General features: G+C 43.1%; 1 protein-coding gene across 1 annotated transcript in view; it reads left to right on the forward strand.

The window, feature by feature from the left end:
- LOC143933904 (excitatory amino acid transporter 2-like) overlaps positions 1 to 24,989 on the forward strand; it is a 409,110-nt gene that overhangs the window by 284,819 nt on the left and 99,302 nt on the right. The window contains exon 6 of the mRNA XM_077457022.1: positions 14,823 to 14,949. Within this exon, the coding sequence (XP_077313148.1) occupies positions 14,823 to 14,949 (127 nt within the window). The remainder of the gene's footprint in view (positions 1 to 14,822; positions 14,950 to 24,989) is intronic.

Here is a 24,989-nt window from a genome sequence, read left to right on the forward strand (position 1 = left end):
TTGTGCCCATCATTGCAGCCTCACTGTGCCCACCAATGCAGCTTCTCTGTGCCCACCAATGCAGCTTCACTTCATTGCAGCCTCACTGTGGCCATTAATCCAGCCTCATTATGCCCACCATTGCAGCCTTTCTGTTCCCAACAATACAGCCTCACTTTGCCCACCAATTGCAGTCTCTGCGTACCCACCACAGCAGCCTCTGTGTGCCCACCAATTGCAGCCTCTCTGTCCAACAATTGCAGCCTTTCTGCCCCCTAATGTCAGCCTCACCATTTTCTGGATAACATATCGTTCCCCTCCCTCTGCCCTCTGGGGCTCGTATGTCACTGAGCTGGGTTTGTGTGCAAACTCCCACCCCCCCAGACCAGCTCATGTGATAGGCAGAACACTGATTCAATCTACTATCACATGAGCTGGTCTAAGGGGTGGGACTTTACACACAGACCCAGCTCCATGAAAAATCAGCACCGGAGGACAGATGAAGGGGAACGCTGCAGGTGCCGCTCAAATCGGCCCCAGGGCAGGCGGCCTACCGGGAAATTTTCTGGTGTCCCGGTAGGCCAGTCTGACTCTGATCCCTGGCCTAAATCAATAAGTAAGCTTGTTACAAATCTGGGCAAAGCTGTAGCTGCATGCAAATCGTGACTTAAAATAAAAGTCAAGGCTAGTCCTTCCCACACCCACCCCATCAGCTTTCATCATCTGAGCCTCACCTGTCACATTCAAAGAACATGGAGGCTTGGAATACAGTAGGAGCGAGGTCGACCTTGACTTTTACCAAAAAGGTCAAGATGTTAAATATGTAAAAAAAAAAAGCCACACCACTGCTAAAAAGTCCAGATATGACTTGATTGCAATGAAGGTCATAGAGACAATCAAAAAAAGTAGCCATCTCATTTCAGGGATCCAAAAATGCTTCCTTCATCAGGGCTTAAGACTGAAAACAATGTATATAGACCAGAAGGGAACTTCTCCCAGTATGATTTCAAGCACAGGTCTTATTAGTGGTTGGTTTGACAGCAAAATATAATTTATATATAACTACTATAATTGCCTAAATCTCTGGATTTACTAATCATTTTGGCATACATTTTTTTTCCAAATATATCCACTGTTTATATGTTTTTTTTTTTTTTTTATGTGATCAGCTTGAATTGTCTGTATTTGTGGTGGGGTTACTTTACTGTACTCTTAGATGCCTAAGTGTTTTTAAACAAACCAAAGATTGTTTTCGAACATTAAAGGACAGTTGAAGTCCTTCAACTCCAAACAGCTTTTTTTAACCACTTCAGCCTCGGACCAATAAACACCTTAAGGACCAGAGGTCTTTTTACAATTTCGCACTGCGCTGCTTTAACTGGTAATTACGCAGTCATGCAATATTGCACCCAAACGAAATTTGCGTCCTTTTCTTCCCACAAATAGAGCTTTCTTTTGATGGTATTTGATTGCCTCTGCGATTTTTATTTTTTGCGATATAAATGGAAAAAGAGCGAAAATTTTGAAAAAAAATGATATTTTCTTCTTTTTGTTATAAGAAAAATCGAATAAACTAAATTTTAGTCATACATTGAGGGCAAAATGTATTCAGCCACATGTCTTTAGTAAAAAAAATGTCAATAAGCGTATATTTTTTGGTTTGCGCAAAAGTTATAGCGTCTACAAACTAGAGTACATTTTCTGGAATTTACACAGCTTTTAATGTATGACTGCCTATCTCATTTCTTGAGGTGCTAAAATGGCAGGGCAGTACAAACCCCCCCCCAAATGACCCCATTTTGGAAAGTAGACACCCCAAGGAAACTGCTGATGGGTATGTTGAGCCCATTGAATATTTTTTTTTTTTGTCCTAAGGGATTGAATAATGACAAAAAAAAAAAAAAATTTACAAAAAGTTGTCACTAAATGATATATTGCTCACACATGCCATAGTTATATGTGGAATTGCACCCCAAAATATATTCCGCTACTTCTCCCGAGTACGGGGATACCACATGTGTGGGACTTTTTGGGAGTCTAGTCGCGCACGGCACCCCGAAAACCAATCACCACCTTCAGGATTTCTAAGGGTGCAAATTTTTGATTTCACCCCTCACTACCTATCACAGTTTCGAAGGCCATAAAATGCCAAAATAGCACAAAACCCCCCAAAATGACCCCATTTTGGAAAGTAGACACCCCAAGCTATTTACTGAGAGGCATGTTGAGTCCATGGAATATTTTATATTTTGCCACAAGTTGCGGGAATATTACAAACTTTTTTTTTTTTGCACAAAGTTGTCACTAAATGATATATTGCTCACACATGCTATGGGCATATGTGAAATGACACCCCAAAATACATTCTGCTGCTTCTCCTGAGTACAGGGATACCACATATGTGGGACTTTTTTGGAGCCTAGCCGCGTACGGGACCCCGAAATCCAAGCACCGCCTTCAGGATTTCTAAGGGCATAATTTTTTTCTTTTACTCCTCACTACCTATCACTACCTATCACAGTTTTGACGGCCATAAAATGCCAAGATGGCACAAACCCCCCCAAATGACCCCATTTTGGAAAGTAGACACCCCAAGCTATTTGCCGAGGGCCATCTTGAGACTATTGAATATTTTTTTTTTGTCCCAAGGGATTGAATAATGACAAAAAATTAAAAAAAAACATTTTTTTACAAAAAGTTGTCACTAAATGATATATTGCTCACACATGCCATGGTTATATGTGGAATTGCACCCCAAAATATATTCAGCTACTTCTCCCGAGTATGGGGATACCACATGTGTGGGACTTTTTGGGAGTCTAGTCGCGTACGGCACCCCGAAAACCAATCACCACCTTCAGGATTTCTAAGGGTGCAAATTTGGGATTTCACCCCTCACTACCTATCACAGTTTCGAAGGCCATAAAATGCCAAAATAGCACAAAACCCCCCAAAATGACACCATTTTGGAAAGTAGACACCCCAAGCTATTTACTGAGAGGCATGTTGAGTCCATGGAATATTTTATATTTTGCCACAAGTTGCCGGAATATTACAAACTTTTTTTTTTTGCACAAAGTTGTCACTAAATGATATATTGCTCACACATGCTATGGGCATATGTGAAATGACACCCCAAAATACATTCTGCTGCTTCTCCTGAGTACAGGGATACCACATGTGTGGGACTTTTTGGGAGCCTAGCCGCGTACGGGACCCCGAAATCCAAGCACCGCCTTCAGGATTTCTAAGGGCATTAATTTTTTTATTTAACTCCTCACTACCTATCACAGTTTTGAAGGCCATAAAATGCCAAGATGGCACAAAACCCCCCCAAATGACCCCATTTTGGAAAGTAGACACCCCAAGCTATTTGCTGAGGGGCATGTTGAGACCATTGAATATTTTTTTTTTGTTCCAAGGGATTGAATAATGACAAAAAATAAAAATATATTTTTTTTTTTTACAAAAAGTTGTCACTAAATTATATATTGCTCACACATGCCATGGTTATATGTGGAATTGCACCCCAAAATACATTTTGCTGCTTCTCCTGAGTACGGGGATACCACATGTGTGGGACTTTTTGGGAGCCTAGCTGCGTACGGGGCCCCAAAAACCAATCGCCACCTTCTGGATTTCTAAGGGCGCAAATTTTTTATTTCACTCCTCACTACCTATTACAGTTTCGTAGGCCATAAAATGCCAAAATAGCACAAAACCCCCCCAAATTACCCCATTTTGGAAAGTAGACACCCCAAGCTGCTTACTGAGAGTCATGTTGTCTGAACGAAAAAAAAAGAGATTGATCGGTGGGTATGCCCACCATTAGATACCTCCCTTCATCCACCCACTTCTAATGATGGACATACATGCACCATTTATATATGCCGAAGCATGGGGGCATCCTCCCGCAAAAAAGTTATGCCGCGTACATACATTCAAACTTTTCCATGGGCAAGCCCTCCGTCGGAATTTTGACCGTATGTACGCGGCATTAGGAGCAAAATCGCTCCTCCACCCCTTATGCCCCCATGCTTCGGCATATATGCTCTTTTTTAACTGTGGTGGTGAAATCACCTCCTACAGCACTGGAGTCACGGCTTTATGTATCGTGGGAGCAAACGCTGTTGCTGTCAAGATAAATAAATCCGCGCTGCAGCTGAATGGCGTACCTGCTAAGCAAATTATGGTTAACGTTAAAACAAAGTAACATCACAGGAAAACCTTACCATACCATACCTGCAAAGCAAATGCCAAAAAAAACAGTAAAAAATAAAACATTTTTTAACACAACCTGTGCCTAAAATATATATATGCCGAAGCATGGGGGGCATCCTCCCGCAAAAAAGTTATGCCGCGTACATACGTTCAAACTTTTCCACGGGCAAGCCCTCCGTCGGAATTTTGACCGTATGTACGCGGCATTAGGAACAAAATCGCTCCTCCATCCCTTATGCCCACATGCTTCGGCATATATGCTCTTTTTTAACTGTGGTGGTGAAATCACCGCCTACAGCACTGGAGTCACGGCTTTATGTATCGTGGGAGCAAATGCTGTTGCTGTCAAGATAAATAAATCCGCGCTGCAGCTGAATGGCGTACCTGCTAAGCAAATTATGGTTAACGTTAAAACAAAGTAACATCGCAGTATAACAGTAAAACCTTACCATACCATACCTGCAAAGCAATTGCCAAAAAAAACTGTAAAAAATAAAACATTTTTGAACACAACCTGTGCCTAAAATATATATATGCCGAAGCATGGGGGCATCCTCCCGCAAAAAAGTTATGCCGCGTACATACGTTCAAACTTTTCCACGGTTAAGCCCTCCGTCAGAATTTTGACCGTATGTACGCGGCATTAGGAGCAAAATCGCTCCTCCACCCCTTATGCCCCCATGCTTCGGCATATATGCTCTTTTTTAACTGTGGTGGTGAAATCACCTCCTACAGCACTGGAGTCGCGGCTTTATGTATCGTGGGAGCAAACGCTGTTGCTGTCAAGATAAATAAATCCATGCTGCAGCTGAATGGCGTACCTGAAAACATGAAAAATGGTTAACAATAACACAGTAAACAGTAAAGTATAAAAAATTAGAGAGAACAGAGAGAGAGAGAGAGAGAACAATAAAACAACAACTATTTTTGGTTTTTATATTTTATATTTTTTTTGGTTTTTTTATTTTACTTTTTTTTTTTATACACTTTTTTTTAAACTGTAAACTGTAACGGTTCGGGTCTCTCAAAATGCGATGGCATCTTGGGAGACTCTGTGTTAGTGTGCCTAGCCTGTGAAATGCTGTACCCTACGCTAATACTTCACTAGTGTGTGGTAGCGTTCAAAACACTCACCCTGACAAAGACCAGGATTGCCAGGACAGCGTGGGGGGGTTCGTTGGGTAGGGGTACTCGGGAGGACATAAGAATAATGCCTCTCATGCAGCCGGCTTACTGCATTTGGTTGGGAATGGTGAGGTGCAGAACCCTCTGGATACAGAAGCTCTGTGACAACCTCTCTTTGGAAGAAAAGAAAGGTTAATGTCCCGCCTGAAGTTTTGTATAGCACAAAAGCATTCAGCAAAGCCAATTGAAATAAGTAAGCAGACACTTTTTTGTACCAGCGTCTGGGCTTACAGGAAGCTAGATACGGCGCCAACATCTGGTCATTGAGGTCCACCCCTCCCATATTTTTGTTATATTCGTGGACACAGAGGGGTTTCTCCACAATACCAGTCGCCGTAGAAATTTGGACCGTCGTGTCTGCATGAAGGGAGGTAAGAACGAAAACATTCTTATTATCCCTCCACTTCATAGCGAGCAAATTGTTACACCGATAGCAGGCTCTCTCCCCCAGCCTAAGACGGGAATCTACAAGCTGCTGGGGAAAGCCCCGGCGATTAGGTCGCACGGTGCCACATGCTCCAATCTGATGATCAAATAAATGACTAAACAGTGGCACGCTGGTGTAATAGTTGTCCACGTACAAGTGGTACCCCTTTCCGAATAAGGGTGACACCAATTTCCACACTATCTTGCCAGCGCTTCCTATGTAATCAGGGCAGTTCTCCGGCTCTACGTAACTATCTTTACCCTCATAAACCATAAAGCTCCATGCATAGCCTGTGGCCCAGTCACAGCACTTATAGAGCTTGAACCCCGTATCTGGTACGCTTGTTGGGAATGTACTGTTTGAATGACAAGCGACCAGTAAACTTAACCAGGGACTCATCAACGCAGACAACTTTTTGGGGAGTAAACAAGTCTGCAAAACGTTGGTTGAAGTGGTTTATGAGGGGCCGAATTTTGTAGAGCCGGTCGTATTCAGGGTCTCCACGTGGACGACAAAGTTCATTGTCACTGAGTGCAAGAACCGCAAGATCTGCTCGTATCGTTTCCTGGACATGGAGTTAGAGAACACGGGCATGTGGTCAGCCGGATGCGTGGACCAATAAGCCCGCATCCTCATGAATTTATGTGTGCCCATGTTGAGGGAAAGGCCCAGAAAGGTCTTAAATTCGGAAACCGTAACTGGTTTCCAATCTCTGGCAAGAGACGGCAACTGGGGATTAGCGGCGATGTGTTGACCAGCATATAAATTGGTTTGGTCCACAATAGATCTATAGAGATCTTCCGTGAAATACAGAGAATAAAAATCGAGTGGCGTAAAATCATCTGTATCCACCTGAATACCGGGTTGGGCAGTGAATGGGGGAAGTACTGGTGCTGCAGAAGTGGTGGGCACCCAATCAGGACTGGCGAATTCTGCAGGAAGGGCACTATGGGAACGACGGGCCTGTCTTCGTCTTCTTCTTGGTGGCAGCGGGACACTACTTGTGCTTGCCACCTCGCCAGCTTGAACTGCACTTATGGGACTCGCCACCTCACCACGTGATACTGCAGTGCTGGATGTACGTCCAGGGTGTACTAGGCCGCTGGTGCTTGCCAGTTCACCAAAAGGATGAGCGGCGCTAGTACTGGCTCTATACTCCATACGAGGGACTTGCGGTTCCTGCACCTCAACAACATCAGAAAATCGGGGTCGGGTACGCCTGACGTTAGCAGGGACCTCTTCTTCGTCGTCAGAGCTATCTGACATGGAGGCGCTGTCCTCTACAGGTTCGTATTCTGAGCCTGAATCTGACAGATCAGTGTCTTCCTCTTCACTATCTGTCATGCTCAGAAACGTGTAGGCCTCTTCACTAGTGTACCTTCGCTTTGCCATTTTGGGCTCTAAATTTAGGGGTACAGTAGTGAGACTCACAGGTAAAAAAGCACCTAGCCTGTCAGCGACTGTATAAAACGCTACAAAAAAAACTGTTAGCGATCGCAGGGATCAGGTCTGACTCTGCGAACGCTGCAGTTATGTGTGTTGTGTTTTGTAAGTGACAGTGATCGATCGATACTGCACTTGGGTGGGCTGGGCTGGGCTGGGCAGAGGGGCAAAACGCAGGTGCTAGCAGGTATCTGGATTGATCCTGCTAACAATGCGTTTTTTTAGAACCCTAAATTGCTGGGCACGCTAGTATAGATCTGATCAGATATTGATCTGTTCGGATACTATACCACTAAGGGAGGTGTATGCTTTGCGCGTGGGTGTTAGCGGTACTGGCACTAACCTAGCACTGCCTGGGGCGACGCAGACCCTTTCTGACCCTAAAACCAAATTTATATCACCCGCCGGGTGATCAGGGGGTTAAACCTTTATTAGGTAATAAATGGCGGGTGCCCTGATGCTATAAAAAGCGAACTACCTAACCAGCGTCACCCGTAACACTTATACGGTGATCACTGGTGAAAGGGTTAACTAAGGGCAATCAGGGGTTAAAACCTTTATTGGGTATTTATATGGGGGTACCTGAAGCTTTATAAAAACCTGACGGAGAACCTAAATAACTAAATAACTAACTGGCTAACCAGCCTCACCAGTGACACTTATGCAGCGATCGCTGGTGAAAGGGTTAACTCTAGGGGCAATCAAGGGGTTAAAACCTTTATTAGGTTATATATCGGGGTACCTAACGCTATAAAAACCTGGCGTTGAACCTAAAAAAAAAATAGCTTCCTAGCGGGACCAGTGACACTATTGCAGCGATCAGAAAAACGATCGCTTAGTGACACTGGTAAAAGGGGGTGAAAGGGTTAACTGGGAGGGCAATCAAGGGGTTAAACCTTTATTAGGGGGGGTAGGGGGCTACCCTGGACCTAAAGGGGCCTAACACTAGCTGCCCTGACACTTTTTACAGTCACAACTGACACTAAATGTAGTGATCAATAAATAAATGAACACTGCATTAGTGACACTGTGACTGGGGGGGGGGGGCGGGGGGCCGATCGGGGGGGTGATCGGGGGGTGACTGGGGTGAAATGTGTGCCTATGTGTACCTATGTGTCAGTGGACTGTTGGTGCACTTACTTGTATGTCTTCACTCCTCGCTGTCCGGTCAAAAAGACCGCCACGAGGAGTGTGACATCACTTCCTCCTCCTGTGTTTACATTTTCACAGGGGAGGAAGTTCATCACTGGCCAGGAGCGATCGAGAGGGGATGGCCAGAAACCAACGGCCATCCCCTCATCGCGGATCGCTCTGGCACCGAAAGGGACCGCCGTATCCAGCGGGAGGGGGTCCGATCGGACCCCCCACCCGCTGGAAGGCAGGCACGTACATCTACGTGCTTGTGCCTGCCTGTGCCATTCTGATGACATATAATGGCAATACGGCGGTCCTTAAGTGGTTAATAGTAGCATCATAATTATGTGTAGCCAGGAGCTGGCTAAATCACCTGCATTGTCAGGGGAAATAGTACAGCTAGACATGTGCAGAACAAAAATTTTTTTTTTGTTTTGATATTTTTATTTACATAAAAGAATTTAATAAAATTAGTTTAATTCATTCTCTGAAATAGTTTTGTTTATTCGAATTCAAATCTATTTAAATTTTCTGAATTCAGTCGAATTGAACTCAATTCAACCAAATTCTGAAAATTTTAATCGATTTGAATTAGAATTCCATTTGAATTGAATTTGAATCGAATTCCATTCAAAATCAAATTTATTCTATTAGAAATTTGAATTTTGAAAGCTGGTTATATTCTTTCTATTGCAGTCTATTGTTAATGGATTTTTTTTCTTTTATTTTAAATTCTATTCTTTTTTATTATAATCTAATATTTTCTATTCTATTCAAATGTTTTCTATTTGAAATTCAAATTTCAGAAAATGGTTATATTCTTTCTATTCTAATAGCCAAATGAAAGTGTATTGCCGGCAACTCCGTTGATCCTTATAAAGTCTTTATTGTTACATATCAGTGAGTAAAAACAGTGGCTGCTGCTTATTAATTGTGTAACAGTGGCTGCTGCTTAATTTATAAGCATCAATGTAGGAGCCAGCTATTCCCCTTTGTTTGACTATTTGTCTACCGGTGAATGAGAGGATGCCTGAGCCTGAGCACCTGGTATATGGCTTTCACTATTCATTGACATTCTGTGGCTCCACTGTTCTGAGTGTTGCACCTGTCTATCATTTCTATTCTAGTCTATTATTTTCTATTGTTTTTTATTCTATTGTATTGTTTTATTTTCTATGTTATTCTATTATTTTCTATTTCATTATATTCTTTTCTATCCTACTTGAATTCAAATACATTTTATTTGAATTTCAGAAGATGGTTATATTCTTTCTATTCTATTGTTTTTTTTTATTCTATTATTTTCTTTTCTAGTCAATTTTATTCTTTTATTTTATTTTCTATTATATTTTCTATTCCATTTTAATCTTTTTTATTCAAATTTATTTTAATAAAGTTTTGGGAAATGGATATATTCTTTCTATTCCTTATATTTTATTCTGTTTCACTCTATTTGCGATAGATAGATAGATAGATAGATAGATAGATAGATAGATAGATAGATAGATAGATAGATAGATAGATAGATTTTTTTTTATTCTATTCCTTTGTTTTCTATTCTATTTTATTCTCTTCGGAAATTCAAATTTAATTTGAAAAAGATTCACTATTTTAATTTGGCCAAAATTGTGTTTCGTTATTTCGAATTTGTTTAAATTCATTACTATTGCAATTCACAAACTTGTTCAAATTTCAATTTGTAGTGAAACGAACTGCACATAATCATTTACAGCATCTGCCACAGTGAGGATTTTCCCACTAGTGCTCAGCCTGGACTTTGCCTTGTTACATCAGTAACAGTAGTCTGATAAAACTGGTCAATCTGGCAATGAATGGTGCTAAGAGTTAATAACTTCATATTTGCCTACATCACTCCTTGTCGATTTGTTTGACTGCAAATAATTACTTGATTACTGTGTCATAATTTGGGTGTCTGTGTGATTGCATTCAGAAATGCCAGAACCCAGGGTGTCAGAGGTGTTGGGAGACTTGCAAGGTTAGGGCAATCATTGGGGTCAAATATCTCTAAGCGGCCCTCATGGTGGTAGAGCTACATATGCATATGTAAAGGTTAAATGCACCTTAATGTGTGTGTTTATAGTATGGAAATCTGGTGACCGTTTTTTTATGTACATGGGTATCACAAAGGGCAAACTTCAAGGTGCAGTATTCTAAATCAACTGATTAGGAATAAAAATTTCTTTAACCTTATGCTAATATCTGATTGATTGATTTAGGTTACTGAAATCTGAACTTCAGCATTATTATTTGCAGTGCCCTAATTAATAAATGTACATGTAGCACATCCCCTAAAGAGCCGTTGGTGAATCTTTGTTTAATTCTCCCCATAGATCACACACAGCCAGACACAGAGCATTTCCTGCACTCCAAAGAACAGTTTAGGAGTTTCATTTTGGGTTTTTATTATGAACAATACATCCTGGATATGGATAAGGAGCATGGGATACCCAAAGTTGTCAATTTCTAATATATATCCAACACATAGCATGTATATAGCAAAAATGACACCCCAAAACACATTCTGCCACTCTTTCCGAGTATGGCAATACCACATGTGTGAGACTTTTACACAGCCTGGCCACATACAGAGGACCAACATTGAAGTAGTGCCTTCAGGCGTTCTAGCAGCATAAATTACACATCTCATTTCATTCCTATCACATTTTTGAAGGTCCTTGAGCACCAGCCCAGTGGAATTACCCACAAAATGACCCTATTTTGGAAAGCAAACACCCCAACGTATATTCTATGAGGCATGGGCTGCAGATAGGTACTCAGTTACTCTGATGGGCTGGTGACAAGTACTCAGTTACTCTGATGGGCTGGTGACAAGTACTCGGGTACTCTGATGGACTGTGCCAGGTACTCGGGTACTCAGATGGACTGGGGTAGGTACTCGGGGACTCAGATGGACTGTGGCAGGTACTCGGGTACTCAGATGGACTGTGGCAGGTACTCTTATGGACTGTGGCAGGTACTCTTATGGACTGTGGCAGGTACTTTGATGGGTGGTGACAGGTCTTTTTTATTGGGGGGGGGGGCAATCAGTGTGTGTTGGTGTACACTGTAGGCGGTAATGGTGTATGAGGAGAAAAACCCGATAACATCTCGTGCACACATCCCGGGAACACGCCGCCATCAACGTGAACACGCCGCCATCAACGTGCACGCGCAGCACTCTCCCATTCGTGTGCATGTGCCATGCGAAGTGGGGCGGTATGCCATGCCCAATGGTTGTTCACCCCCCTCGGTGGCGAGTGGTATCTCCGTGACACGCCACCACCGAAGGAACAGGGATGCGCATGCATGATCACACATATTTCCTGTTTAAATGGGAGGCTATCATAAGACGCCCCCCCCCAGAGCGAGAGCTGCACTGCCTGGCCGTCATATAATGGCTGGTGGGCGGCAAGTGGTTAAAATGATCACTCGCTGGGGCAACTATTATTCAACAAGTAGTTCATGCTGCTAAGTCCTCCAAGTACTTTTGAATGTAAAACATTTGCTTGGAAAGTTCCTCAAGTGTTACAGTATCTACTTATGCAATGCACTGACTTATTGTCAATACAGTGAAACTTCAGGCAAACAAATTGTAAATAAATATAGGTTTTATGTCATATCTGCCAAAGAATTTGTAATATTGTTCATTGTTGTAATTTACACACATATCCCACACTTAAAGTGGAACTTTAGTAAAAAAATTAAGTCACACCAGATCACTTCAGGCTGGTCCCTTTTGCAGGTATAGCTATGTAAACCTTTAAACATAAGTGCCTATATGGTTTAAAATCCAGTAATACACTGACGTTAATTTACTAAAGGCAAATAGACAAGTGCAGTTACTCCAGAGCTTAGTAAACGAGTTAAAGCTTAATTTTGCAAAGAATACCCAATCACGTGCAAGGCAAATATAAAAAAACTGCTGTTTTGCTTGCACCCAGAGAGCAAGCAATTAAGCTGCACGTTTGAAAATGACTTACTAAGCCATTGCTAGACTTACCAGGCCTAAAAAGTGTGTTGCCCAATTGCAGCAAGTCTGCATTGAATGACTCCAGATCAAATTTCTTTGCAAACAGTCTGCAAGTCTGCTGTAACTTCTGGTTAACTTATGTTGTGCAATATAGTCATCCCACCACAGGGGTCACTATGACTTGAAGAGTTCTTACTGTAGACTCACAACTGCAACTGTTGCTAGAGACTTGCCATGCAAATTTTCTACAAATTTGAAAAGTGTCAACTAGAACTTGTGCTTCAAGTGCTCTGCAAGTGTACAACTTGCCAGTGAAAATGTGCAGCAAGTTAACAGGACTTCAAATTAAACACTGCCACAAGTCTGTGGCAAATTATTATTGCTATCTGGGCACATGATGGAAGTCAGCACAGCTTCTGCTCATTTACTAAGTTCTGGAGCAACTGTGATTCGGGTACTATGGGCTTCTGCAAAAGAAACAGGAGCAAGACTGGAATTGCAATTTACAACATACAATAATTTTGCAAAGTGCACTGTCTATTTGCCTTCAGTAAATCTCTCTAAAGATTCACTGCTGTTCAGGTGCTCTGGGCTTCAGAAAAATGGCAGCCTCTTGCAAAAAGAAACAGGAACAATTTACAACACACTATAGTTTTGGTAGCATAATTATTCATGTGAAATGTATGTTGTTTGCTAAAGAACATAATTATCAAGTTGTTATGGGTAAAGTTTCACTTTAACAGTCCAGAAAATCACTGCTATTCCCTGATTCTACTTCACTACTTCCTGGTTCATATGTATTGTTTTCTGGATCACCGTCCTTCATATTGGACAGATTATGCTTTTTTTTGTGAAATAGCTGAAAATGAGAGTTAATGTCCACATCCAGCATATATGTCCAATCTATATATATAACTACAGTATGTGTCTTTCATATATGTGCATGCACCCATGTACTCTATATAACCTTGGCCATTCCTTCCACTACCCTCCTCTTAGTAGTTTTGTCTTTCCCTTCATATACAAAGTCCTTAACAATAGAGATTTTTCTAATTAGCCGATCAGATGATCACCGCGATGTTACATGAATTAACCTAATAAGCAGTGTACAATGTTCAGTGGCATTTAAGTAAATTGAATTCTTTTGAAGATAACTCTGCTTTATGACCCTGAAAAACAGTCTTATCACAGGCCCAATTGGTGAGGATGTTTATTATTAACAAAAACCTAGTTAGCAGATAATAATAACACATTTTTAAAAACACCCCATGGCTTCTAATACCACCTCTATGCTGACGACACCCAGATCTATCACTCCACTCAATTTACCCCCTTAATCTCCTCGTATATATCACAACCTTACTGAACGACATATCAGCATGGATGTCACACCACTTCCTTACGCTCTATCTTTCTAAAACTGAGCTTGCAATATTTCTGCTAGACTAATATACCTTACTAACTGATCCACTACTGCTGCTACCCTCTGCCAATCCTTTCACTTGCTTCCACTACTCCACTGTATAAAATTCAAAATACTAACCACAACATACAAGGCCATCCACAACATTGCCCCCCAGCTACATCACCAGCCTCATCTGCAGATATGGTGCAAATCATCCTCTATGCTCCTTCCAATACCCTCTGCTCTCTAGCTTCCTTGTTACCTCCTCCCATGCTTGCCTCCAGGACTTCTCCAGAACATCTCCCATCCTCTGGAACTCCCTACCCTAGTATGTCTGGTCAGCACCTACTCTGTCCACCTTTAGGCAATCCCTGAAAACTCACTTATTCAGGGAAGCCTACCCCACCGCCACCTAAGAACTGTACCCGAGCCACCTCCATCAAACCAGCCCCGGCAGCTATTACCTTTTGTACCACCTCCCCCCTTCAGATTGTAACCCCCATCCATCAGGGCCCTCCTGCCCCTTCTGTATTGAATTGTATTATAATTGTACTGTCCCCCTTTACATTGTAAACTGCTGCACAAACTGTTGGGGCTATATAAATCCTGTATAATAATGCAATTTGTTCCCACTAAAAAAAAAGGAAGGTAGTTGCAAAGCTAGCCTTAGAGGATAAGCTTTTTTTCTGATATTTTTTCTTTGAAGGGAAAGGGCGACTTTATGCACAATGGTTTGTAAAAAAATCCAGAGTCAAAGGCTTTAAAAAACAAAACAAAAAAAAAAATAGTGTGTAATGTTTGCTATAACTTTAATTCAGGTCAGATCTATTTTTCTTATGCTTTGATCAGCCAATATATTAAGACTTCCTATTTGTCTACAAACATTATCTGTTTTCTGTAAACCAGAGTATCATTTTTGCCTAGTGACCTGCTAAACAAAGACATTAATTTGCTATTATTTTCTTTCTTTGACACAGAAAAAAGATGCATTATTTGTATATGTATGGAATGACCTTTGTGCCTCCTTTTCCTCTTAGGACTCATTGGCTTCTTCATTGCCTTTGGCATTTCCATGGGAAAAATGGGAGACCAAGCCAAAATAATGGCTGATTTCTTCAATATCCTCAATGAGATAATAATGAGGCTGGTCAGCATGATAATGTGGTAAGAGATGCAGTCTGAGCTTGTATAAATTATGGTTTTCTCAATACATGATTGTAGTATAAAGGTCAGTGGCCTGGCTTGGCGGAATGTTGATCCCACATTAGTCTTTGGAATTCTTTTGGTTTACAGAAATACAGCCTTCCAATAATCTAAGGTTCCTAGCTTTGAGATAGATGCTGCTTAGAGATCTTTCCAAAGGGACAAACTCCATAATTGTTCTTGTACATGAACAGAACTAATGTTTTTCATTCAATGTGTACTGTTTTCGTACAACTTGCATATGAGAAAAAAATCAGATACAAAAACAACAAAAAAAAAGCATTTGTAGTTTGAGAATTCGAATGTTCATTTAGTTTGTTCGTACAATACCATCCTTGGTTTCAACCTACTGTGAAACATAGAAGAAAACCAATTTTCTTATAGTGTGTACTAGACATTACTCTTTAAAGAGTAACTTGTCTGGATAGGAATATCAAAGCTGGCATTGCTGACTTGGGGCTTTCATCCTTATTCTTGCTTATGGCAGCTCATATTTCCTTGGGTCAGTGGCTCATTTAGTACTGCAGAAATGTTAGGGCAAACCTATGCTGTGATTTGATTTAATGCATCCCTTTCTAGCAGCACTTATTGATTTATAGTATTTATATAGCACTTACAAATTATGGAGCCATTTACATATAAATTGAACATGAACATCAATCCCTGCCGTCAGGGAGCTTACAATCTAAGATCTCTAACTCACATTTATATATACACTGTAAAGTTTGGGGATACTAGCTCCGCGAGACCAAGTACATAAACCGGTATAAGGTGAAACCAAAATACTTTTTATAATTAAATCAAAAATAAGGCTTTTCTTCAGCATACAAAAATGTAAAATTAAAGTCCGCTTATCTTCAACACAAATAATAAGAAAAGAAAGCACCTACAGATCTGTAGTCAGGTCTTCACCCAAAAGTTTTTAGAGCCCTTACAGAGATCTTTTGCAGTCTCCAAAGCAGCAAAACAGCAACACAGCAACACAGCAACACAGCTCCTCAGAGAGGTGTTCATCTCCTTCTCCTCCACACCACCATCTCTCTACTACTTCCTGTCTTATTGGAGGCTGTTAACCCCCTGTGTGCCGAATCCCTGTGGTCAGGGAGGGAGGCTCTTTCCCACCCAAAAGTCGCTTCAGAGCCCTGCAAATTCTGGGTCCCAACTATCTCTCTTGATATAGAGAGGATCGGTAGTCAGTCCTCTCCTAAAACTATCCCCGGAATTTGTCACCCATTTTTGGGTGACTTCCTAAAACCTACCAGGATTCCCTTAAAGGGACCACAACCCGAATATAGGTGCTACATAGCACCTGTCCAGGACCCAACCTTGGCGTCCTGTACAACACATACTAAGACCAACTTAGAAAAGTGGCAAGTAACCTTCCAGCATGCCTTTTGAGTGTGGAAGGAAACTGGAGTACCTAAAGTAAACCCATGCAGGCACAGGGAGAACAGGCAAACTCCTTGTAGGTAGTTCTGTGGTTGGGATTTAAACCAACGATGCTAGTGCTGCCAGACAGACGTGATATCCACTTTGCTCCCCACTCAGATATCACTTTTTTTATTCCTCTCTGTTCTATTCAGAGCAAAAAACAAATGAGGAAAATAATTGGTACCTCTGGGTAGGGATGAGCTTGGTGTTCGAGTCACATGCATGTTCGACTCGAACACCAGCTGTTCACCCGTTCAACTAAGCCAGAACTCTGTGGGCCGTTCGCACCAAATTCGTGTGACGCTCACGGCCCACAATGCACTGCGCCATCGCACAGCACAATATACACCTGTATCTACCCTTTATTGCTGGTGTTCTCGAATAGAGCCGTCTGCAGGAGTTAGTGGGTGCTGTGTGCCTCCAGCGCAGTATACACCTGTATCTACCCTTTATTGCTGTTGTTCGCTAATAGAGCCATCTGCAGGAGTTAGAGGGTGTTGTGTGCCCCCAGCATAGCACAGTATACACCTGTATCCACCCTTTATTGCTGGTGTTCTCTAATACAGCCATCTGCAGGAATTAGTGGGTGTTGTGTGCCTCCAGCACAATATACACTACCCAATTGCTGGTTTTCCCATCTCCCTGCAGGCCATTACTATGTCTGGAAGGCCAACAAGGAGAGGCAGACAGTCACAAGCCAATAAAAAAGGCAAGAAGGTTCTGTGTCTAGAGACAACAGTGCTGGTCGTGGACGCGGTGCATCGTCATCAGCACGTGACCATGAGACACGCTTGTCCTTATTTTCGGCAGCTGGACGTGTTGAGCCGCATCATGCCGGCGACTTGGTAGAGTGGATGACCAAGCCCTCTTCATCCTCCTCATCCTCTCTCACCCAGGCTCAGGGTACTAGCAAAGCAGCTGCCAACGCGTCCTCTTCCCTCCTCTCAATGTCATCAGTCACTCCGTCCCTAGACTCCCCTGAACTGTTTGAGTACAGTGTTGGGTACATGCTCCAGGAGGATCCCCAGTGTTTTGAAGACTCTGATGATGATACCCAGCTAGAGGAAGGCAGTAGTGTGAGCGCAGAGAGAGGGATGCTCAAGAAGGACATCAATCTGGCAGTCATGTTCCACCAGCTGCAGCATACTGCCAAGTTTGCTCCAGTGATAAAGAGGGAGGGGATGATGAGGTCACTGACTCCACGTGGGTGCCTGATAGGAGAGAGGAGGGGGAGGAGGAGGCACATCTCCACTGAGGCAGGATGCCCTCTGGGGGCCAGCTTAGGGGTAGCACATTGACTGAATCACACCGCAGAGCTCTGCCTGTGCAGGGCGCGGCATCTGCACGTTATTCCAAAAGTTCTTTGGTGTGGGCCTTTTTTGAGATGAGTGCATCAAATCGCACCGCTGCTATTTGCAACATATGTCTCAAGTGTATCTCGCATGGCCAAAACATCAGCCGCTTGGGCACCACAAATGCTTGACCAGACATATGTTGACCTGCCATGCAGCTCGTTGGCAAGCATAACTTAAAGACCCACACCAAAGATCAAAGCGGACCTCTCCTTGCTCCTCATCAGCTGGGATCTCCAACCCTACTAGACCTTCAGTCCCCTCTGAAACCTGCACCGAGAGGAATGAAGGTGTAAAATTAGGTGTGTCACAGCCAAGTACTTGAGGGCACTCTTCTAGCAGTACACCCACGTCCGATTGTAGCAGGCAAATTTCCCTGCCCCAGCTGCTGGACAGTAGAAAGAAGTTCACTCCCAGCCATCCACATGCCCAGCGGTTGAATGGTAGCTTGGCTAAATTGCTAGCCTCCACCCCCTCCTCTTCTTCTTCCTCCATGGCCTCTTGCAGTGCACTGTCCTCGGAACCAGTGGTACTCTGTAGGCGTTCAAGGGGCTACGCAAGTAAGCAGGCAAAAAGATGCCACGCCGTGCTTGCTCTGGTTTGTTTGGGGGACAGGAGCCACACGGGCCAGATATTTTGTCAGGTCTGCAGGGGCAGGCTGAGAGGTGGTTGACGCCACCCCAGCTTAAGCCAGGAATGGTGGTTTGCGGCAATGGTACCAACCTCCTCTCCTCCCTCCGACAGGGACAACTGACCCATGTGTGGCTCACGTCCTTAACCTGGTGGTGCAGTGGTTCTTGGCAGGTACCCGGGCTTACAGGATGTCCTGAGGCAGGCCAGGAAAGTCTGTGTGCATTTCCGCCGCTCATTTTATGCCAGTGCTCAGGTGACTGAGCTCCAAAAGGAGTTGAACCTGTCCAAGAACCGCCTGATATGTGACATGCCCACCATGTGGAACTCAACGTTGGCTATGCTGCAGCAGCTGCGCATGCTGCAGAGGGCCATCAATGAGTACCTGTGTGACTACGGCACTAGGACAGGGTCAGGGGAGTTTGGTTTTTTCACCATGCCAGTGGGGCATGATCAGGGATGCATGCACTGTCCTGTCACCATTTGAGGAGGCCACGAGGATGGTGAGCAGTGACAGTGCATGCATCAGTGATATTGTATCTCTTGTCCACCTGTTGGCTCATACGCTGCGTGGAATAATGGACAGTGCACTTGAGGCAGAACAGAGGCAGGAAGAGGAGGACTTCCTTACCTCTCAAGGCCCCCTTTATCCAGACAGTGTTCTTGCTGTCCCACCTTGTGTCAGCTTGGAGGTGGAGCCTAGCACTCAGCATCAGCAGTTTTTTAGGGATGATTTACAGTCCCAAGAAACACGTGGACTTGTACGTGGCTGGGAGGAGGTGGCTGCAGATCATGTTGTCCTTAGTGACTCAGAGGACTCTGGACCGAATGCCTCAACTAACCTACTCTGCATGGCCTCCCTGATCTTGCAAAGCCTGCGGAAGGATCTTCGTATTCTTCAGATCAATGAGAGGGACCATTACTGGCTGGTCACTCTCCTTGATCCACGGTACAAGGGAAAGGTTGCGGACCTTATTTTGCCATTGCAGAGGGAGCAGCGGATGAGACATCTCCGGGAGGCCTTGCAGAAAGGTCTGTGCAATGCATTCCCAGAGACTGGGAGGTTACAAACTCCTGGTCCTGGACAACGTTTTGCTGAGGCTTCGGTCAGTCACAGAAGAAGCGGTGGAGAAGGTGGCCGTCTGACCGATGCATTCAGACAATTTTTTAGTTCGCAGCCCCAAGGTATGATCGGTTCCAGCAACCATTGCCTGCGTCTGATTTACATGGTGCAGGAATACCTAGGGACAAGGTCAGACTTGGACATCTTTCCCACCGAAAATCTTCTGGCTTACTGAATCTTGAGGATGGATCACTGGCCAGAGCTTGCACAGTATGCAATTGAGCTACTGGCCTGTCCTGCATCCAGCGTTCTTTCGGAAGGTACCTTCAGTGCTGCTGGTGGCTTTGTAACCAATCACAGGGTGCGCCTGTCCACCGACTTGGTTGGTCGCCTGACCTTCATAAAGATGAATCAGTCTTGGATCACCACCAGCTACCAAGCACCTGAAGCTTATGTAACCTAATAATTTTTATTGAAATGTCGCATCCCTTCAAGACTGCCTATGCTGATGCTGAGTGAGTGTCCTTTTATGTTGACTGACTATCCTCTTCCTCCTCAATGATCCTGCTGATATCTTGGAAGAACATTTTTGGTTCTGGGTGATGCCACTAGTCCAATTTTTCGGCCCCTGTTTAACAGGGGCATGTAATTACAATTTTTGTTGCAATGCTTTGCAGCAAGGCTCATTCCTGCACTCCAAATAGTGTATATGGGAGAGGTTGCAGTGTCGTGGCACCAGCAAGCAGTGCCTAAGGCCCTATTTTTCAGCCCCTGTTTAACAAGTGCATGTAATTACAATTCATAGTTTCATAGTTAGTAAGGTTGAATAAAAATACCAGCCCATCCAGTTCAACCTGAGTGTCTACAATTGTCCCTATCCCCGTACATTACACACTCACATTGGTCCCTACCCTCAAGGAGCCCACAATCCAAGGTCCCCATTCATATACTAGGGCCAATTTTGGACAGAAGCCAATTAACCTACCTGCATGTCTTTGGTTTGTTGATATAATATTTCACATCAGGGCTGGTTCCTGCGCCCACCAAGAGTAACTGTGGTTACAGTGTTGTGGCACCAGCACCACAACCACCAAAGGCCCGGTTTTTCTACCACTGTTCAACAATGGCATGTAATTACAATTCTTGATATAATCGTTCACAGCAGGGTGCTCCAGCGCCCACCAAGAGTAAATTTGAGGGCTTACAGTGTTGTGGCAACACCAACACCTTAGGCCCACATTTCTGCAGAGCATATAGGGCAGGCCCCTACTTTGAAACATCCAACTTACAAACATCTCCTACTTGCAAACGGAAGGAGACAACAGGAAGTGAGATGAAAAAAGATGGACGACCAAAAAATTATACAGGGGTGATAACCCTTCCCTATGGTTTTCCAGAAAGCTTAAAAATAGATTTTTGGACTGGAGCTACACTTTAAAAATGTACCAGTTCAAAATTACAAACAGATTCTACTTAACAACAAACCTACACAGTCCCTGTCTTGTTTGCACCGCCTGTATACCGCTGTTCTCAGTATATAGGGCCTGGGGGCCCCATGCCTTTCCTTTTTTTAATTTGGATACAGGGTTCCCCTAAATATCCGTACAAGACCCAAAGAGGCTGGTAATGGGCAGGGGAGGCTACCAATGCCATTTTTCTCATTAATTTTCATCTGTATTGCCGGAACCAGATATTACATTAAAACCGCATGCAGTTTTAAATGACTTTTTTTCAGTTAAATGTCATTTTGTACAGGGACTGTTCTAAACACGGGAAACACGTGGCACTTCACAGGCATACTATAGACACCTCCAGGCACGATATTTAAAGGAATATGTCACTTTTTTTTTCATTTTAATCGTCATTAAAATCAGAGCTCCCGAAAAAAACGGCAGTTTAAAAAAAAAAAATAGGCATTGACCCATGTCCCCTGGGGCAGGAGCCAGGTTCCCAAGCCCTTTTTAGACAATATCTTGCATATTAGCCATTAAAAGTAGCACTTTTTATTTCAAACGATCGAGTCCCATAGACTTCAATGGGGTTCTAAAGTTTGCACAAATTTTCAGTTCTTTCGAAAGCTCTGGTGCGAACTGAACTGGGGGGGGGGGTGTTCGGCTCATCCCTAACTGTGACTAATATAGTGCTCCCTAATTAGTCACTGTACCTAGAAAAATGTATATTGTGCACATCCTGGGATTCCTCCATGGATTCGGAGAAGGCTGCTGTTTACCACCCATGTGATAAGGGAAAACAAAACGCCAGCCTTTGAATTGGAACAAATTACAATAACACCAACAAGACACTCAATACTTTAAATGTATTTCCAGATAACTGAAATATATTTCTAATTATAATATTATTAACATCAGTTGATGGAAATTTCACATACATTCATTATCTAACAGTTTCAAGGCAATTGATTGAGGTTTATACGCATTATGGTACGATTGGGAAAATAGTTACATCAGAATAACTTTTGGTATGATTTATCAAAGGACCTAAGATTTTCAGAATATGTTGGCATATATACAGTCTTCTAATGTGTGAAGTGGGGGAAATTGGATAACATCCAAGTTTTTTTTTAGGTTAAGTTTACCTTATGGGAAACTATGAAACTTCTCGGATATGTTTGGGAAGTTGAGAACTGTGCAAAGTTTCAAGACAATTGATTAAGGTTTAGGCACATTATGGTCAATTAAGCTCCTGTTACCTACACATTTTAGAATTGCAAAAAATAACTTTTAGTATGATTTAACAAATGACCTGATTTAAAAAAAAAATAATAATATTTTGGCATATATAGAGTCTTGTATTGTGGGAAGTTTGGGGGAAATTGTGATAATAAATAGAAAGATAGTGTTGCGCTCCACAAGAAATACCAAATTAATTCAATAAATACATAGATAGTGATAAATAAATAATACCATGCAAATACAAAAATAACTATATGTGACTGTTTAGAATCAATTCCTTCAGGGTGTGCAACCTATTTTAAAGTGTATCAGTGCCAATCAAACACTATACAAACCAGTGTAATGTGACCGGTTAAATATTTCAAATCAGGGTAATAAAAATATTCCCAATAAAGTGCAAATAGAACAAAATAAATAAATACTAAAATTACAAATAGGGTTCAACCAGTGCAATAAGATCCAAAATGTGTCTCAATCTATAAAGTGCATCCAGTGAAACAAATAATAGGAAAAAATATTTAAAAATATTAATAAAATAAAGAGCACAGTCCAAAAAAGGAGTTCTTATGCCCCGTACACACGAGCGGACTTTTCGACATCCAAACTCCGACGGACTGAGTCCGGCGGACTATCCGATCGTGTGTGGGCTGCAACGGACTTTAGCAAAGCTAAAGTCTGACGGACTTTAGAAATGAAGCATGCTTTAAATTTTCCCGACGGAACTCCGCCGGACCCGGTCCCCTTTGAAAAATCCGCTCGTGTGTGTGCTACTCCGACGGACTAAAACCGACGCTAGGGCAGCTATTGGCTACTGTCTAGGAACTTCCTACATCGAATCCAGTCGTACGTCATCACGTTCGACTCCGTCGGAGTTTGGTGTGATGGTGTGTGGTCAAGTCCGTTCGGTCGAAAAGTCCGCCAGAACTCTGTCGGAACTCCGGCGGAACTCCTTTGGAGGTCTGTCAGACTTAATCCCTCTCGTGTGTACGGGGCATTAGAGTGTCTCTATTTTTAACAATAAAAGCAATCCATATCAAGCCATGCAATAGGTGAATCCACACTGTGCCATATAACGGGCTAATTCCGTGAATAGAAATGGGATAATTCCACCGGTGATCTTGTAAATCCTCAAGACAGGTGTTCACACACTGAGTGCAGTGGGTACCTTACCTCCCTGCTGTAAGGTAAACAGCAATTAATTCCAGCGGTTAAAGCAGAGGTCCACCCTAAAGTGGACCTTCCGCTTATCGGAACCCTCCCCCCCTCCGGCGCCACAATTGGCACCTTTCTGCACCCACTTCCGGGATAGCTCTCTGCGGAAAGGGGCGTTGATTACGCCCCTTTCCGAAAGTCCCCCGCTGCCTGCTGGGAAACACACAGATCCCACACTGCCCATTAGAGATGCCAGTAACTGCTGTCTTTCAGTGCCAATCAGTGCTACATGTCAGAGCCAATTATCAGTACGGCATATATTAGTGCCGCCTCATCATTGCCACCTAATCAGTGTGCATAAGTACCACAACTGCTGCCCATCAGTGCTGCCTCATCAGCACCCATCAGTGAAGGAAAAAATTTCAAAATTTTCTGTAATTTTTCTTTTTTTTTAGTAAAATATTAAAAGCCCAGCAGTGATTAAATACTACCAAAAGAAAGCTCTATTGTGTGAAGAAGATAATTAAACAAGAATTTGGGTACAGTGTTGCATGACCGCTCAATTGTCAAAGTGCGGCAGCAATGAAAGCTGAAAAATGGCCTGGGCAGGAAGGGGATGAAAGTGCCCTGTAGGCAAGTGGTTACAGTAGTTGTAAAGCCTCATAGCCTTCAAAAGCGCCACTGCAACCCTAAGCAATCAATCAATAGCCTTCCTGGTATGCTCGAAAAGTTAAAAATTGCTGGTTTTGAAGCTTTTCTAATGTACTATTGCTTCCTTTCACGTGACTGCAGTCCCTCTGCACTGAAAAACACAGAGCTGCTGGTGGGCACTCACATTATCGTCTATGGTAATATCTGAGGTGCACAGGGTTCTAGTTGTGGAGGGATTATTCTTGTTTTGGGTTTCAAGTAGTTTAATCTTTGATACAATATCATCCATTTGCGCCGTTTCTTAATCCGTGTCCTAGTTTGATCATTGAGGTGTTTTTTTTTTAATGCCGCACACACACACACACAATTGGACTATCCGGCGGACTAGGTCTGGCGGACAAACCGCCGCACTATGGCTGGAGTCCGCCGGACTTTTGAAATGAACAGACTTGCCCACACACAGAGAAAAGTCCATTCATTTTCTTTTTTTCCTTTTTTTTTTTCCAGACTCTTTCCAAAAGATTGGCGGACTTAGAAAGAAGTTTTGACTCAAAATTGTCCGCTGGACTCGGCAGTCCAGTGGACAATCCAGCCATATGTGTGCTAGTCGAACAGACTTGCCCACACATGGAGAAAAGGGAAGCCCTACGCCGAAAAAAAAGCCATACCAGGCCGCATGCCCTCAACATGGGGGGGGTGCTTTGGGAGGCCCAAAGCACCTTGTCCCCATGTTGATGAGGACAAGGGCCACTTCCCGACAACCCTGGCCGTTGGTTTCGGGGTCTGCGGACGGGGGGGGCTTATCAGAATCTGGGAGCCCCCTTTAATAAGGGGGCACCCAGATACCGGCCACCCACCCTATGTGAATGAGTATTGGAGTACCATGTATCCCTACCCATTCACCTGGGGGAAAAAAAATGTGTAAAGGAAAAAACACAACACATGTTTTTAAAATAATTTATTGCACAGCTCCAGTGGTCTTCCATCTTTGGGGGGGGGGGGTGTTTTCTCGCCGGACTCCTCCACTAT

This window comes from Lithobates pipiens, unplaced genomic scaffold, assembly GCF_037356315.1.
Source record: "Lithobates pipiens isolate NorthernLeopardFrog02 unplaced genomic scaffold, aLitPip1_a1.2 Scaffold_27, whole genome shotgun sequence".
In the NCBI taxonomy this organism is placed as follows: Eukaryota; Metazoa; Chordata; class Amphibia; order Anura; family Ranidae; genus Lithobates; species Lithobates pipiens.